The sequence below is a fragment of the Podarcis vaucheri genome, assembly GCF_965113315.1.
Source record: "Podarcis vaucheri genome assembly, chromosome: Z".
In the NCBI taxonomy this organism is placed as follows: Eukaryota; Metazoa; Chordata; class Lepidosauria; order Squamata; family Lacertidae; genus Podarcis; species Podarcis vaucheri.
This window is the reverse complement of record NC_138758.1, coordinates 42,479,836-42,498,647: the sequence shown is the minus strand read 5'-3', so window position 1 is coordinate 42,498,647 and position 18,812 is coordinate 42,479,836. Positions and strand designations below refer to the sequence as shown.

The window sequence follows — 18,812 nt, the reverse complement described above, 5'->3', positions numbered from 1 at the left end:
TATGGCAGGATTTGAGGGAGGGGCGAGATCTGAAATCACTTTTGCTTGCTTAAAAAGCTGTTGGGTGCTTAGTGTCCTCTCTGTACACCCTGTAGGAGTCACTAGCAATCTTCATTTATGCTGGCACCAGAGTCTGCTTTGTGTCTTGCAGCAAAATATAGACTCCCTGTGCACTCACTCCCCAGCTCATGCATCCCAACTGTCCTCATTTATTGGAGACAATCCCTATTGTTTTTCAATCAATCAAATTCTATTATTATGACCTCAAATCAGCCACTAGAATAAAGTGAACCACATGGCATTTTACAGTTTACAGGCAAAAGACTCTTTGGGATTAACAAAAAGCTAGGATATGAGTGTGCATCATCACACATTCACAAACACACTAGAGTGAATTACTGAGGACTAGAATGGTTGGTAGAGCGCTTTAATCATCCTAGCAATTCAGGATTTTCCTAGCAATGCAGGATTTTGCCACATGGATGGTGATTTTGTTAGTGGAGTCTATTAAAGGGAAGGAAGTGTAAAAATTATCTGTTCTCCCTGGGAATTTTATTAAAATAGGTGTGATGTATAAGTAGCAAATGTCCTTATAGTATAAGCAGTAGAGTAAAACACACTTTACTATTTCAATGCTGGACTGGCAGAAGCAGACATGCTGGTTATACGGAATGTGTGAGTATTTCCCTTCCAGCAAAGCTGATAGTAAGGCATTAAAACAGACCAAAGTGAAAGTTCTGTGGTATTTGGAAATTTCAAGTATATAAGATAATCAGCGAGTGCTGTTTTTGCTACAGTTTCCAGCTGCCAGTTCCCAAATATTTTGAAGCTTGCTCCTGAGTAAACATTGCTACCCAATATTTATTTTATTTAGTAAACATTTTTACAAACCACTTCATAGCATAGAGTCATCAAAACAAGGGCAAAACAGAATGAAAAACTGAAATACAAGCTCTAAGAACAATAAAGTCAATTAAGCAACATCTGGAAGAGTAAAATCTAATTATAAATCAATGGAAGCATTTCATCAAATCTTTCATAAACAGGAAGGGAAAGCCTTCCATACACACACCCACACACCCCACCACCCAATTATTTATTTCATTTTTAAATCACTTCCTATAAAGCATCTCAAAGTAATATCACAATCTCTCTCTCTCTCTCTCTCTCTCTCTCTCTCTCTCACACACACACACACACACACACACACACACACAACATTAAAACAATTGCATATATAAAAACAATTAAAGGAAACATCACATATAACAAAACAATCACATTTATTAAAACCATTGCATATGTAGAACAACTTCAAGTAAACTTGGATACGAGGTGGTATAAAGATCTCCACTATCAATATTCCTTCTAGCAGGCACCGAGAAGACCAAAAAAAATGCCCCCTGTCTGATGTGCAATGGGAAGGAGTTCAATGTTTGACCTGGAATGCAAAATTGGGGGTACCTGCATTTTTAAAAGCTGGGTTAATAAGCTGTTTTCCATAGTGACAAGTGCCCATTGGGACCAGTGGGGCAGAAGGCAGGGAGCCGAAATGTAGATGGCACCAGAGCCAATGAGAGGCAGAGCCAACTCAGTCTAGTCTTGTCCTCTGCCATCCTCCTCCCTGCTGAGCAAGGGCAACACTTGAGACTAAGGAGGAGGAAGTTAGCAGGCAGGGCCACCCCCTGGACTGGATGCAAGTAGGAAGGGAGGCAGGTGGGAGTGGCTGAGGGCAGAATGAGGTCATGGGACAAAGCCCCATTTGCCCTATGGACCAGCCTCCATTGGTTCAGTACCCCATCCACACCCTTAGTTCTCCCACAGCACTTCTCAGACTGTGCGCTAGGGCCCACAAGGAGGCTACAGAGTGGTTTTTCAGGGTTAGGTTTTTGCTGCCTCAGATGCCCCCTACCACACACACAGAAGACTGGGTGCCTTGAATTTGGCATGAGTACATTGAAGTATATAGATAGCCTCACATCAAGTATTTTAGTAGTTCTAAACCCATATACACAAAGCAGAACCCAATGGTGCAAACACTTACTTGATCTTTGGTTTTTGATGAAGAACAGCTTGAGGCGCTCCTTAAACGTGTTTTCATTCACATAAAACTCCACTTGGACCCTGCCAAGTGAGAAAGAAGCATGTGAGGAGTTATCCAGAGCTCTTACAATATCACCACGACCAAGTTGACACTACAGTAGGGTTGGGTTGCCATATGTCTGGACATGTCCTCTATTAGGGGGGCTTCATGTCCATCCAGACAACCGTGGGGTGAAAGGGTGCCCCCAAAAGCTCAACAACTTTTTGTGTCCAGCACCCCTACACTACAACCTATCTGCAATTGCTGTGCAATGGCTAGTTTCGAGGGAAACAGGTTGACCTTCCTTCCCTTCCTCCCCTCTCCATTTATTTATTTGGGGGGAAGAGATGGGGCCTTATGAACAAATTTGTCTCTGAAAAACTAGACACACATGCAACCTCTGCTGGCTTTCTTGCAATGGCCACATGCCATCTTGTTTTGGTGACAGTGTGGCAACTCTCCCACTGAGTTTGCTGTTAGTATCGAGGGAATGATACGGACATTTCAGTGTTATATGCAAAATCTATATAAGAAATGCTGCGTTAAGAAGACCTGAAAAGCCCTGCAGGATCAGTCTGATGGTCCATCTAGTCCAGCAACCTCCACAGTGGCCAACCAGTTGCTCCAATGGAAAGCCCGCAAGCAAGACCTGAATGCAACTTTCCCCACTTCTGATTCCCAGCAACTGGTATTCAGAAGCAGACTGTCTCTGAAAGTGGACGAGAACATAGCCATTGTGGCTAGTATCCATTGATATCCTTAGTAATACCCCCTGTGAATTTGTCTAATCCTCTTCAAAAGCCACTGCAAGACGGTAGCCATCACTGTTTTTCGTGGGTGCCAATTCCAGTATTTCTCCCCCCCCCCGCCCTGAACCTCCCCAAACTCAGTTTAATTGGATGTCTCTAAGTTATATTTATTATGAGAAAGGGAGAAGTTTCTCCACACCCTTGCCTAATCTTATAGCACTGAAACGCAGGGTCCTTACAACTTGCAAACATTTTCTCATAGGGTCACCAGGGACCAGACGTTGTTCCTTCATGATGACTAGCTCCAGGGCTATCAAGTGGCCACCCCTGCTTTGCACCAAACTTTTTACACACACACACACACACACACTTACAAATTTAACGGGGGGGGGGGAATAAAGTTACACCATCAGCTCACATTAGCAATAAGAATAATTCATCACTCCTAATTTCCACACATATATAAGCAGCCCCAAAATCCAAAAAGATATCCCCATGAGAGTGATGAATATATGATATATGAAAGCACAACAACATCATACTTTGCACCAGACTTTTCAGTTTCTGCATAGTGGACAATGAGAACTTTTTTTTTTGTTTTTTTGGCAGAGAGCCAAAAGCTTGACGTTGACACTTTTCTTTTAAACCTTTGGTCTTATTTAGAAGATAAATAATTGCCATCCTTACTTACTGCAGTTTTTTTTTAAAAAAAATATGTCTTAAAAACAAGCAGCAATTCCATTTTATTCAAGCAAGAAGCAGTTACAACCAGTGCTTTTGGGGGGGGGGAGGGTAGCAGGAGTGCACATACCCCTAAACATTTTGTGAATCTGAGTTTGGCCTCATTGAGGGGCAGTATTTCAATATGGGTAGGGAAATGAGAGTACCCCCTAAACATTTTTTTTTGGGGGGGGAGCACTGGTTACAACCAACATCTAAACACATCAAACACTAAAAATGAATCAGCAATTTTTGTTTATGTAGCAGGCTGAGAAGGAGTGGAGAGAGTTGGGGTGAGAGATAAGAGAGAGTCCCAGACAGTTCAAGCATATTTTGTGTTGTTCCCCAAATATACATACTCACTGTCCCCTTGGTCCTGAGCAGCTGAGAATGGTTACCTTTTGATCCCTTGAAAAGTACAAGAAGCTGAAGGAGGAAGTTGGAAGAGGCTTTCTTTCCCACTTCCTTTGTCAGCTCTATGTACTTTTCAAGGCTCCTATTAGTTCTACTGAGAGTGGAGAGGAGTGTGTGACGCCCACAGTACCAGCTCAGAGATGCAAACAAGAGAGTCTGAGACACTTCAAATGTTCATGTAAGCTGTGACCCTCAAGCTGTTGCTGCACTTCAACTCCCATTAGTTAGCATGGTCATGACCATAGATACTTCTGATCAATGCATTCATGTTGGGAAGCATCCTTTGAAAACCAAACAACCATTTTAAGCACACATCAATTGCTGTTCTGCCTTTGTTACACTTTACGTTGGAGTACCTCAGGAGGGAAGAGACCAGTATTCTGCCACAGCTACCGCTCAACAGAGTTACATTTGTCAGTCTGCAAGTGTTAAAACAGTAAAAAGGAAAAGGACCCCTGACAGTTAAGTCCAGTTGCATACGATTCTGGGGTTGCAGTGCTCATCTTGCTTTACTGGCCGAGGGAGCTGGCATTTGACCGCAGACAGTTTTTCCGGGTCATGTGGCCAGCATGACTAAGCCGCTTCTGGCGAAAGCAGCGCAGCGCATGAAAACGCCGTTTACCTTCCCACCGAAGCGGTACCTATTTATCTACTTGCACTTTTTGGCATGCTTTTGAACTGCTAGGTTGGCAGGAGCTGGGACTGAACAATGGGAGCTCACCCCGTCGCAGGGATTTGAACTGCCGACCTTCCGATTGGCAAGCCCTAGGCTCAGTGGTTTACACCACAGCGCCACCCATTCACCTCCAAGAAAAACATTTGTAATAATAATGGAGAACCCAAAACAAATGAATCCATCTCAGCTTTCAGATGGGTGGCTGATTGATGGATGGGTCCACAAGGCACTATGGGAATACTAAAGATGGACTGAAGCAAAGGACACTGGTCATCTAGGCTTCAGACTCATATGTCAGCTTTTATACCAGTTTCACATCCCTGGCTTCCACCAAAGAATGCTGTAGTTTGATAAGGAAGCTGAGCAGAGTTGGCACCAGGGTTCAGAATCACTGGGCACATGCTACTGTCCACATCCCCACAGTGGGTTCTGCTGATCCTGCTGCTCTTCCTCCCTGAGTCAGTGTTAATCTCTTGCCGTACACTGGCTGTAACCAATGACAGGTGATGATGCAGCTTCCTGTTGAAAGCAGAGTTTGTTGACATGACTGATCAGCTGAGCAGTGACATCCACATATCACTAAACCTTTCTCCACATGGTTTGTTATCAAACTGCCTGGGCAAAAGTAGCTCTTGATATCATAGTGGTGCCCAGGGCCGTCTTACCCATAGGCACTAGGGGTGCGGGGCACCCGGGCACTGGGCTCTCAAGGGCACCAGGCCAAGAGTCCAGGGCCCGAGAGTTGAGTCTGGGGGTGAGCCCACCCATCAGCCAGAGTGCTGCAGCAGGCTCTTCTGCTGCGGGCAGCTCTGCGCCACGGGTTCATGGGTGACTGAGCCAGTGAGATGCTGAGGTGGCCAGCCGCCCTGCCCTCCTGTGCACCTGGAACTGGGCAACTGGGGGGGGCACCAGGTGGATCTTTGCATCCCGACACTGCATATGCTTAAGACAGCCCTGGTGGTGCCAGTTGACTGACAAACGGGTTACCCTGGCCGTGGGCCAAAATGGTCCGAAGAGATTGGGGAAAGTAAGGATCTGGTCCGCTGACTGGGAAATGTTCTGCAGCCCTGCACAAGAGACTATTTGCTCAGATAGAGCAGTGATGTTGAAGCGATGGTTTTCTAGGGTCTGGTGGGCTGGGAGTCAGCTGATAGAATGCTCAGGCAGGCTGGCATGGCAGCCTAGAGGGTGTCTTCCAAAGCAGGTCTCATTCTGCCAGTCTTGCTGTAGAAAGAGGATGTTGGTGGTAAGACAACCAAATCCTGACTTCTGGAAGCCCCAGCTCAAGAAAGCCACCCATTGGTTAGAGTGTTGGACTAGGCCAGAGGTGAGGGACCCCTTTTCATCCCAGGAGCTACATCCCAACACAGACAACCTTTTGGGGGGGCCACATGCTGGTAGTGAGCATGTCCTGAGACAAAACGTACAGGGCAACAAATGTTATTTTTACCTTTGCATAGCAGGATTTGCATAGCATGCACAATCCAGAGATTTTTACCAGGGCTATGCATGCCTCCCTTGATCTCATTTGGAGCCCAATCCAGGGCAGACCCAGATCAGAGCCTTGAAAACAGTCTTGGGGGCTTACACAGTATTTAACTAGCATTCTGGAGCCCCTTTGACAGCCCCAGATCACTGGAGATGGACCTGATCTGATCCAAGATGACCCAGGGCAGCCTCAACCTGCTCCAGCCAAATCTCAGGTTGACCTGAATTGGCCCGATTCAGTTTGGGATCCATAATTTGGTCAGAGCCCTAGTGTGATGGCCTGGGAATCAGATTCAGAGGCTGAACCTGAGGAATCCCAGCCTGCACAGGAGTCCCCGCCTCCAGAACAGCTGAGCAGGGGCTGGGGCCTGAGCCTGAAGGGTCCTCACCTGTGCTGGATCCTCAGGTGCAGGCACCAGCTGAATCTGCTGTGGCCCCTGAGGTGATGGAGGACCCATTGCCTGCAGGTGCTCCACTCTCAGCCTCGTCAGGGGAAGGTGAGGTTGCCTCTGGGTCCAGTAACCCTCCAGCCTCTCCTGAGCTGCAGAGGCTCAGGGCAGAGAGGCGGAGGGAACTAAGTTCTCGCAGGAGGAGTGTTCGCCTCCAGGCCAGGAGAGGCGAGTCACCTGTGGACCGGGGCTGCCCTATGCCTCAGAGGAGATAAAAGCCAGCCAGCCCAGTCCCAAGTTGCGGGAGCAACACTGTTGGTAACCTGTTCCTGCTGGCACCCTGTCCTGCTCTTCTCGCAGAGTTCCTGACCACATCTGACTCCTTGCCTTGGACCCCGCTTCAGCCTTGGTGGGCAGCCTCCATACCACACCCTCCACCTTGGACTGGACTCGGACCACGCCGCACGGTAACCCCCCGGGACCAGCACACCTAGTTTCTGTGCACGCACACACATACCGCTTTCCATTCTGGCCTGTAAGAGGCATTATTATAGTACAGAGCAAATTCCAGTCAGGCAAAATGAGTCAAGGGGGTGAGAGGTAGGAATGGGTGATCTTGTGCCAGTTCTGTCTCTCACCTAACCTAATCTCCATATTGTTGTGAGGATAAAAATGGAAAGGGGGAAAGCCATGTACATCACCTTCAGCTGCTCGAAGGAAAGATGCGATACAAATATAACCATAAATAAAATACATAAGAGAACCCACCCCTGCCTTGCGTTAGCTAACAAAACGTAGTTCTACTGATGATGCCCATAAAATACATTTGCTTGCACCCCAATCTGTGCAGGGAGAGACTACATAGTTCCCAGCATTTATCCAGGGTGTAGTTTCCTAGGGATGAAGAGTGTTGGATACTGCGGAGTCTTTAAGATATATGATTTTATTTACACATATCTGCAACCTGAGAATAAGATGGAAGAGCTCACAGAAAACACTTCAACAGAACTTGCTTCCTCATTAGGTTTCTAGGGGGCGTTTCCAAGGCCATAGCTTTGGATTCAGCACACAGCAAGACAAGCTTCTGTGTCTCCTTTCCAGTTGCCATCTTCAGCCCAGACAAATGGCAAGCTCTTGTTCACCTGCCTTCATGATGATGTGGTCATGATGAGTGGCTTTGGCCACTCCAGCAGTCTCTTCTACTACAAACTACAACCTTACAAATATGAATTCACAACCTTGGTTGGGACCCAGAGACTTGATCCAGCTCAACGCTGCTGCCCCCAGTCCTATAGCAACACTAGCAGATGTGCCAGCAGCTCAAACCTTAAACTGCTGGTGAGAAAAGATAGGAAAGAAAAGAAAAGAGCTATAAAGGAGTCATTTAATGAAGTGCTCAGAGATGACCAGCTGTTGGGAAGGAGCCAGCGGAAGGGATCCAAAATCCTTTCCTTCAGCTATGATTTATTTGTATGGCAAGAGAAAAATATCTGAGGAGTGCAGGAGTGCGGGGAGGGGGGGAAGAGGGAGAATAAAAGCAGAGGTGGTTTTATGTTTTGGGGTGGTTTTTTTTTTTTTTTTTTGCATATACACACATGGCTGGGCAGGAAAGCGAAAAGAGGAATGCTTGTGGTAAACAATGTTCACATCTATTTACAATTATGCACCCCCATCCCACCTCTATCATTCAATAAGTATGCTACGTGAACTGCCTCCCCCTCCTTTAAATGGCATTGGGGCAAGCTAAGGAGGGAATAGGCAAGAGGGTGGGTGACGTGTTAAGAAGAGAGGGCTGGTCAAGGGAGTTAATGGGAAGTTAACAAATGGGAAGTTAACAAAGTTAACCTAGACAGCATCTTAAAAAGCAGAGACATCACCTTGCCAACAAAGGTCCATATAGTTAAAGCTATGGTTTTCCCAGTAGTGATGTATGGAAGTGAGAGCTGGACCATAAAGAAGGCTGATCGCCAAAGAATTGATGCTTTTGAATTATGGTGCTGGAGGAGGCTCTTGAGAGTCCCATGGACTGCAAGAAGATCAAACCTATCCATTCTTAAGGAAATCAGCCCTGAGTGCTCACTGGTAGGACAGATCCTGAAGCTGAGACTCCAATACTTTGGCTACCTCATGAGAAGAGAAGACTCCCTGGAAAAGACCCTGATGTTGGGAAAGATGGAGGGCACAAGGAGAAGGGGACGACAGAGGACGAGATGGTTGGACAGTGTTCTCGAAGCCACCAGCATGAGACTGACTAAACTGTGGGAGGCAGTGGAAAACAGGAGTGCCTGGCATGCTCTGGTCCATGGGGTCACAAAGAGTCGGACACGACTAAAAGACTAAACAACAACAAACACAGGGGGAGGCAGTGTTGGCGAGCAGAGCAAGCAGGAGTGACAGTCCATCTCTCTCTCTCTCTCTCTCTCTCTCTCTCTCTCTCTCTCTCTCTGTGTGTGTGTGTGTGTGGATTGATAGGTCAATAGATCAATAAATAGATATGAGAGAGATTTAACATGAAAATGATAACATGAGCATCCATGACCATGTACATGCCTGGCTGGCCAGTTACTAACTACCGGTATAACATCTTTTGGAAAATGAGGTAGGAAGGTAGGAAATGACCAGTATTGGCCCCCGGATGTCCTGATTTGCTCCTGTTGGCCCTGGTGCTGATGAGGGACTTTTATGCTGATGCCCTCTCGGTAATCAGCTGGAGGCCTTGCCCCAGGCTGTGCCACTTGGATTAACCGTAGATCATCACAATAGGGGGGGGGGAAGGAAATATGTTCATTATATAATGAATGAGGTGAGGAACAAAAGAAACCCACTTAAGGATAAATGGATTCAAAAATGAAAATCTAGCAAACACCCCAAGAAATAAAATCATTGCTAAGTACAGTTCAACAAGTTGCATATCTAAATTTAAAACCCCATTACAGGATTTGCTTTTATCAGTAACTACTAAAAAGAACAAGAAAGGAAATGTACAAAGCCAAGTAAAAACTAATTGAAACAACTAAATCTTTTACATCTGCCATATATGCCAGCAACCCGTCTTTATCTCTTGACATCCTTACTAAAGAGCATAAAGTATATCTCACTGGTGGAGAATCTGCAGTCCTCTGATGCTGTTGTACTCCAACTCCTATCAGTCCCACTCGGCATGGCCAGTGGTCAGGCGTGATGCATCTTGGAATCCAGAAACCTCTGGAGGGCAATTCAAGTTCTCTACCCATGGTCAGTATTTTGACTAATCAGTACAATAATAACAACAACAGATCAGCATGAATTTTCTGCTCCAAAGCCTTGTGTGTAAACAAAAAGATTACACCAATGGTAAGGGATGTTCCTTGATACTAAAAAGAAAGTCATGCCCTCTGAGAATTATTATTAAGCCAGCATCTCTCCTCCTTAATTCTGAAAGCTTGGGTGCCTTCCAAATGTTCCAGGCCTGCCCCACATTTTCAGTTTGCAGCACCTGAACAGTTATTCAAATAGAAATAATGCCATGTGACATATTTTTTAAACAAATGCACCAAGAGTCAAGAACACAAACTGCAAATGTTTTGAATGCAATTGGAATCATAAGAGCATAAGAACACACCCACACACCCACATACACATCCATGCAATGGAAGTAAAATCAGTTCCAGACTACATGGACTACTATCCTTAGGGAAAAACTATCATATCTGTGTATTTTCCTCTGCAGAACAAAAATGGGTGAGGTTTTTATTACCAGGAAATGGGCAAAGGGGAAAAGGGTTAATATTTCCCCCCATTGTACTGCAAATCCTATCATATTCAAGCCCTCCATCCCAGGTTGCTATTAAAAGTTCTATCACCTCTGTGCAGAAAGTACATAAATTGCAGAAAATCAGAAGGAGATCATTCTTAGCTATTGTTTTTAGAAGGCTACCAACGTTTGGGAGGTGGATGTGATTTGGCTAAAGTTGTTAGGCTCATGGATTTCATTAAGGGCCTTTCTACTTTTTTCTCCGTATAAATTCATGGCCTGTCTTGGACACAATAGAAATAAACATGCTGGTAGTTTCAGCACCACAGATAGTTCCAAGTGAGCGAACTGTTCCAAGGAAGGCTGAGAGCTGGGAACTTACAAGTCTCTGAGACTGGGAACTTACAAGTCTCCGCTTCCAGTGTTGCTGAACTGATAGTTCCTTCCAACCTCCCCATGAAAATGGAACCCAGGTGGATACTCTGGGAGGGGGAACTAGCAGATTGCAAGGATTCCCCTACTGTGTAAACTCCCTGACCAGATATTCAACTTTCAGAACCCTTAGACCCTTCTGCTTTTAATGCTGCAAAGAACTAGTTCTGACTGTGAGTGCACAGCTCTCAGGTCCTGATAGACAAGGTGGGGAGCCTATGGCCCTGTTGATTAACCATTGGCCAGGGCTTGGTAGGAGTTGCCATCCTACCGCATCAGGAGAGCTGCAGGTTCCCCACTCCTGATAGGCTAGAACAGGGATGGAGAACCTGTGGACCTTTAAATATTGATGGGCCATTGGCTGGTGGGAGTTGTAGTCTCAGGCACTCATAGGAAACTGGAAGAAACTAATATGCCCATGGAGGAGACTGATGAGGCCGCTTGAAAATGACGAGTTCAGAGCAGCATTTATTTCAAGTAACTGGTAACTGTCTGAAGTCCCTTGCCATATAGCCACATCACCACCAATTTTGTTAAGGACTTCCTTGTAAGTAAAAAATGACACATCATTGTCAAGCCACAAGCAAGGAGCCACATGCAGCAACATAATTATCCCCAGCATTTGATGAATTTATTGGACAATATTAAATCAATGAATCCCCAGATCTGTTTAACAAGGGCTACTTTCATAAATGGAAGTGGTGACATCTGTTCTCCAGCAGTTAATTGCAAACAGCTGCTTTCTCTGGGGATGCAATACAGGTATACAGCAACAGCAGGCACTAGTCTTTTCAGATTCGGGGGCCCATGTTAAACCACAATCTGCAAGAGATTGTACCTGGGACTTTTTGCATGCAAAGAAGATTTTCTACCACCGAGCTACAGCCCATTCATTTCAAAGAACATAGGAAGCTGTCTTATACCAAGCCATCTTTTGCTTACTATTGCCTCTCCCAATCCTACCTGGTGATGCCAGGGATTGAACCTGCGAACTTCTGCATGCAAAGCAGATGCTCTACCAATATACTATTCTTATGCTCATTTTAGAACATACCCGCAGGCCAGAAAGAAGGGGTCAGAGATATGTAAAGTGGCTAGTCTGATGATCCAACAGACTAACTCCACTTTCAGAACTGATTTCCCTGAGATGAAATGTATTTGAGAGACCATGTCCTAGTTTCTCCTATATATTTTTTACTTGCTGGGGCTTCAGTCAAAATCTGCAGGCTGAAATTGTTGATCTTAGTATATATATCACAGTGCAGTACAGACATGAGTAGTCTGGCAAGACAGCTGGTTGAAAGAAGATGAGCTTTAGGTTTATTACTCCTGGCTAACAAAGCCACTCTAAGTACTGTACAAGCTTTTATGAGGAAAAAATGGAGTCATGATAACCTTATGGCACTAACATTAAAGAAGCAGCAGGAAGGAAGTGAAGCCTGAGAGCCAAAACAATCCACATAACCACATGGTATCTGAAGAAGTGTGCATGCACATGAAAGCTTATAGCCAGAACAAACTTAGTTGGTCTCTAAGGTGCTACTGGACAATTTTTTTAATTTTTTAAAATTTAAATCCACATACAGTTACTCAAGAAGGAGTCAGTGAGGGAAGAATAGGTTGTCTTTCTGTCAGGAAACTTATTGCAAGTGTTGTTGCTTCATTCCCAACAGAAATAACTCCATCTTGAGGGACTATCTGAGAAATGTCCATTGTGGCTGCTGAAAAAGTGCTTGCCTGTGATGATGAATCTCCATAGGCTGGGCAAATATGTTCTCTGAGACACAGAGTTATATATTCCTTGCCAGCCCTGACAGTGAGCAGGGAAAACACACAAATTCTCTCTTACATAATGAATGTAGGCTAATGACTTGTGTGGTATAAAGCAGAGAGTTATAGAGGAAAAGTCACTGAAGCTACAGAAAGAAAGAAAAATTGTTGATGGGAGCATTCTCAGGAAAAACTGAGAGAAAATCTACAGCCTGTTTTATGTAAGTTTAGCCAACATGGCTTCTCCCAAAGAACCCTGGGAACTGTAGTCTGGTGATACACTCAGAGTTCATTAGTGATCTCGAAATCTTTTCCACATCATAGCACTAAAGTTGGCAGAGTCCCCCAGGGAGAGGAGTTTGTTTACTTAGCAAGATTTCTATAACGATCAACAAACAAACCTCTAAGCAAGTTTACATGAAACAATATGAAATACTCATTAAGGAAATGCTGATTTAATCAACAGTCTTTGAAAACAACTAGACATAATAAAGTTATCAAAATGTAAGATAAAAGCAACTGTTTAAAAAACAAATATACTGTATATAATAAAATTGCATGTCTGAATAGGCTGACCTAAATAAAAGATTTTTTCAGCAGGTGTTGAAAGTGATACAATGAAGTGACTGTTGAACTATTTTTATTGTTGTTAGCCGCCCTGAGCCCGGCTTCGGCTGGGGAGGGCGGGATATAAATAAAATTTATTATTATTATTATTATTATTAATATCAAGAACTCCCAGAGAGTAGGCACTGCCACACTAAAAGATCCATTCCTCACATGCATGGAACACACATTACATAACATTTGTAAAACCCCAGTTCTGGTTTTAATTGTTTGAAACCAATTTAAGCTTGTGGCCCCTTGCTTAAAAACTGCTCGCATTCTTTCACTTTCACTCACAATCCTTGGTAATTAACCTTCAGAGGAATAGAATGTAAATGAGTTTCTCAAATCAGAGTACTGTTGCCATCTTGAAGCGCATGCAGTTTGGAGCTCACTTACTGTGAAAGGGAGGAATCCATACTGAAATCTTCGGTATGTGGCCTACAGACATGGGGCAAAAGGAGCGTTAACAGGTCAGACACACATGAACAGAACATTCAGAGGGTTATTGGACACAACTGGTGGAACTGGACAGGATGGAGTGGTATACAAAAATCTATTGGCACTGGAAGACAGAGCATATTTCTACCTTCCTACCATAGGCAATACCACCCAGATGACCAAGGAATACTTCAATGGAGTAGCATGAGAGCTGCTTCTCCACATTCCAGTCCCACAACCATCTCAGTTATGAGTGTTCAAAGGTTTCTAGGAGTTGGAACAATAATAGAGCCCCTTCCATTACCAAAACACAGAAGACAGGAGGTGCCAACTTAAAAGTATCAGATTGGCCAAATCCACATTGTCCAATCCTAGAGACATGGCTAGAGCAGTTTGTCAGGAGACTATAGGGAAGTATCACCCATGTGGCTAAAGAAGTGCATGCCCCACCCTGAAAGTAAATAGAATTGACTCTCTACCTCAAAGAGGGAGGGCCTGTAGTCCTCCAGATGTAGTTGAACTATAGCTCCTACCAGCGCCTGACCAATGGTCATATAGGCTGGGTTGATGGGAGTTGTAGTCTAGCAAGATCTGAAGGGCCATCGCTGCTATCCCTGCTATACAAACTCTTCTTGGGACTTCTAAATATCAGACATTGTTAATTTGAATTAGCTAATTTGAAAAGTGGTCTTCCTCTGTAACACAGACAACCAGAGTGAGGAACCTGTGGCCCTCCAGATGATGTCAGACAACAACTCCCATCATCATCCCTGACCAATGGTTATACACTTTGGGGCTAATGGCAGTTGTAGTCCAGCAAAACATCTGGAGAGACACAGGTTCTCCATCCCTGACCCACCCCAAAACATGGAATTTCTGTGACCATAATGGACATTTGGAAGGAGTAGGAAGTTTGCGTCCATATTCCTTTGTGATTTTTCTAATGAAGAGAGATCTGGGGTATGTGTGTGGACATTCTGTTTCAGATGGGACAGAGATGTAAGGGAGACAGGAAGTGTGAGGCTCATGTACTTCCTGCATCCCCAGAATATGCCCATGTTAGTATCCATTGCCTTTCAAGTAAGCCCAACCCCAAAGCTCAAACTGGGCTGATGTAGAGTTGACTGTGGAATTAATTTGTCTGATTCTATGGTTCTTCACTAGAAACTGGAAGAGGGGCAGAATAAAAGCTTCTGAATTCTGATGTTCAGCATGAGCAGGGCACATCACTTGCACGACTACTGATACCAGTAGTCATATCAGCAATACAGAGAGACAGAAGGGAGTGCTCATCAGCTGCAGGCTCTGACTGCCAGAAGATTCTGCACATTCTAATCCCCAGTGAAGGTAGTTGAAGAGTACTACTGAAAACTCTGTAGCACGTACGTGTGTGTGTGTGTGTGTGTGTGTGTGTGTGTGTGTACTCACTGTAGAAATAATCCTCATAGACCAAGGAACTGCTACTGAGAGCTGTCACATTCTTCTGCTAGGTCAGCGTGAGTACAGTAAATATTTTATAACTGTACTATGCTCATTTGGGATTGCTTTGACTATTGTTCAGGCCTATTGCACTGAAGTTCATATCTCCTTTTTAGTGAAGAACTATCAAACAGAGGGGTGAGGAACCCTTTTAAGCAGTTCAATCAAGTCCAGTGGGGCTTTATTCCAAGATTACACCCTGGTGCACTCTTCAGATAACTGGAATCTGTGCACAATCAGTGTATTTGTGTGCTGGGATGAGAAGCAGAAATCATATCTGCAGGCATCCTCTGGGTGTGTTTCACACACTGGTCATGCCTTGCCTGTCTATATAAAACTGTTCTGGACACCAGAAGTTCTGCATGCAACTATTGGATCAAGGCATGGTGATCCTTGGGGGGTGGAGTTTGATTGCACAACCGACATTTGCTTGGGAAACTGATTACACACAGCTGATATCTGTGTATGGAGGGTTGCCAAGTTTCGTACACAGAATGCATATTTTATCCTCCTTATATACCATCAATGTGTATAAGAGCATAAGGGATAATTTCAACAAATGGGAGATAAGAGAGTAAGGGAAATGAGGGAAGAATATGCATCCTTTTCCAGATACAGGCTTAACTGCAGTGGCTTATAACCAATGAAAAGTGGCTTATGGGGAACATGTGGCCTTTCAGATGCTGCTGTGCTACAACCTCCTTCATTCCCAACCACTGGATATGCTGGTTGGGGCTGATGAGAGTTGGAGTAAACAAAATAAAAATCTGGAGGGCCACAGGTTCCCCATCTCTGAGTTGCGTCAAAGAGGTCACATAAAAGGTGAATTCCAAGAAGGGATTTGACAGAAGGGGTATTGGTCTTCGTATCACAAGGCTGCAGTACCATGTGAGTCAATCTCAGGCTTCAGTTTTGAAAGGATATTTATTGTACTTTCTTCATCTGCACAGGCATAATAGGAGGATAAGACGATTCTCCTGGTGCATTTCAGCACTTGTTTCCATAGCAATTAGCATTAGACTTGAAAGCGTAATGTGATTATCATACTCCCCTAAGGAACACTCTTTTATTTTGTGTTCTGTGTGTTTGGGGTGCCACATTAACCCCTTCCTCTCACTTGGTTCAACGTTCATGTATATGTCATCTTGGATGCAATCTTAATACTTGCTTATTTGAGAGTAAGCCACACTGAACTCAGGGCGACTTAGGAACATAGGAAGTTCGCCTTGTACTAAAGCCAGACCATTGGTCCATCTAGCTCAGTACTGTCTGCATGGACTGGCAGGGGCTGCATAGGATTTCAAACAGAGTTTCTCTCCTAGCCCTTCCTGGAAATGTCAGGAATTGAATCTGGGACCTTCTGCATGCAGAGCAGGTGTTCTATCACTGAGCTATGGCCCCATCTATAGGATCTTGCTGTCATTATTGAAGCTTGACAAAGCTCATGGAAAAGTCATGGTAGGGCAAGTGATGGGATTTGTGTTGTTGTGTGGATCTTTATATGTACTACTCTGTCTATTGAGCTACTAAAAATTAAAAATTTAATAAAAATGTAAGGAGAATTACATGATTTGAAATGCCTTTACCGCATTTCCCCCCAGGGAAGTGCCAAAATACACCTCCCATTCTTACGTTGTCTTGACAAGGTTCTTCTCAGCAACCTTCCTCCATTTCCACAGTCCTCACCCTCATTTGCCTATGTTGCTCCTATTGGTTGAGCCAGTCCATGTGATTTTCTGACTGCATACCAATAGTGGTATTACTTATACACTGAGGATACAGCCATGGGTGTAGCCAAGGGGGGAGAGCAGGGGGGCAGGCTGCCCCCCCCAAGTCAAGTCAATCAATAAAAATACTTAACTAACTGAGGTTCTGCACCCAACCAACATGAAGCCTGCTCCCCTAACATAAATCCTGGCTATGCCCATGGATATAGCGCATGTTCATAAACAAAGTCTCATGAGTTGTCACATCCAGCTGGATTCAATGGTAGTGTGGGCAAGTGAGGGCAAGCACACTGAGGGCAAAAAAGGAGGAAGAAAAAGGGGGAGCCTAGATCAGGCCAATGACCCATCTAGCCCAGGATCTTGTTCTCAGGATGATGGCTAGCTGGAAACCTGAAAGTAGAACCTAAGCACTTCCCTGCTTGTGATTCCCAGGAACTGGTATTCAGAGGCAAAATGCCTCTGATAGTGGAGGTAGAACACAGCCATGGAGGTTAGTAAAGGTAAAGGTAAAGGGACCCCTGAGCATTAGGTCCAGTTGTGGACGACTCTGGGGTTGCAGCACTCATCTCTCTTCATTGGCCAAGGGAGCCGGCGTACAGTTTCCAGGTCATGTGGCCAGCATGACTAAGCCGCTTCTGGTGAACCAGAGCAGCGCACGGAAACGCCGTTTACCTTCCCGCCAGAGTGGTACCTATTTATCTACTTGCACTTTGATGTGTTTTCGAACTTCTAGGTGGGCAGGAGCAGGGACCGAGCAACGGGAGCTCACCCCGTCATGGGGATGCGAATCACTGACCTTCTGATCGGCAAGTCCTAGGCTCTGTGGTTTAACCCACAGCGCCACCCACGTCCCTATGGAGGTTAGTAGCCATGGTTAATCTTATTTTACATGGATTTGTCTAATGCCCTTTTAAAGCCTTCCAAGTTGCTGGTCATTGCTACTTCATGTAGCTCAGTGAGTTTCACAGTTTAACTAAGTGCTATGTGAAGAGGTCCCTTTAAATCCTCCAACATTCAGTGACATTGAAATGAACTGTGGGGGTTCTAGCAACAAGATAAAATTTAAGATTAAACCAACAATAGATAAACTAAAGGGCTATGAATTTGCTGAACCAACTTTTAAAAGGGATACAAGAACGGGGGATGTGAGGAAGTCAGGAAAATATGTGAATTTAAGATATAAAATTAAGAAAGAGGGAATTTTTGTGTTTTTTTTATATGTGCTTTTTATTATTATTAGTTTTTTAATGTATGCATTTTTGTATCTTTGTGTTTAATGTTTGTATTGTTGTATTTTGTAGTATGTATTCTGTGTTTTTATATTTCTCTTGTTCTTGTCTTTGTATTTTTTCTTTAATATTGTGCATTGTTAAAACTTAATAAAAAATGTTACAAAAAAAAAAAATCCTCCAACATTCAGCTTCATTGGATCTAGTTCTAGTATTATCAGAGAGGTAGGAAAACTTTAATCATGCTATTCTTGACCAATAAGGTTCTTTTCTCTGATCACTCATGTCAGGGTAGTCACAGTAAATTGATGAAATAATGTTTAGTGGGGCAATTAAAATAATAATAATTATGGTGGAAGGGCATGGTTCCGCTGCACTAAATGTACTACTTTTGAAGCAAATATTGAAACACAGGAGTAACTCTCATTAACAGTACAATGGGATTTACTCCTAGGTGTGTACAGGATTGCAAGTTAAGTTATTGCATTTTTTTAAAAAAATTTAAATCTGCTGGGTGGGGGGCATTCTGCTAGCATGGCAGAGGGTGGGGTTGCACCAAATTTATTCCATGGACATCCATTTTACATCTTACATTATTTATCCACGAGAAAGAGAGAGAGAGAGAGAGAGAGGAATAAGGAAACAGAGACAGGGATAGAGTGATGGACAAGAGATGAATGGACATAAGAAGAAACCATTATAATCAGAGGAAAGTTTCCATTCCAAATAGTCACAAATATATGTATGTACTGCATATTTCCCAGTGTGTAAGTTTGACAGCTGCTGACGTTGTAGAAAACATCCACTCTTAATGATATTAAGTAATTTCCAGAGAATTTTTATGGCTGAGGATGCCCCCTAAAGGCAGATCTACAC

At 44.1% G+C, this 18,812-nt stretch overlaps 1 protein-coding gene across 5 annotated transcripts in view; it reads right to left on the bottom strand.

Moving 5' to 3' along the window:
* Positions 1-18,812, bottom strand: part of KCNT1 (potassium sodium-activated channel subfamily T member 1) — a 206,176-nt gene that overhangs the window by 71,666 nt on the left and 115,698 nt on the right. For 3 of the 5 annotated variants that reach the window (XM_082208802.1, XM_082208806.1, XM_082208804.1), the window contains one exon: positions 2,045-2,124. In XM_082208802.1, the coding sequence (XP_082064928.1) occupies positions 2,045-2,124 (80 nt within the window). Of the gene's footprint in view, positions 1-2,044; positions 2,125-13,459; positions 13,502-18,812 lie in introns of all 5 variants that reach the window. The other 2 variants (XM_082208803.1, XM_082208805.1) reach the window with 1 other exon arrangement.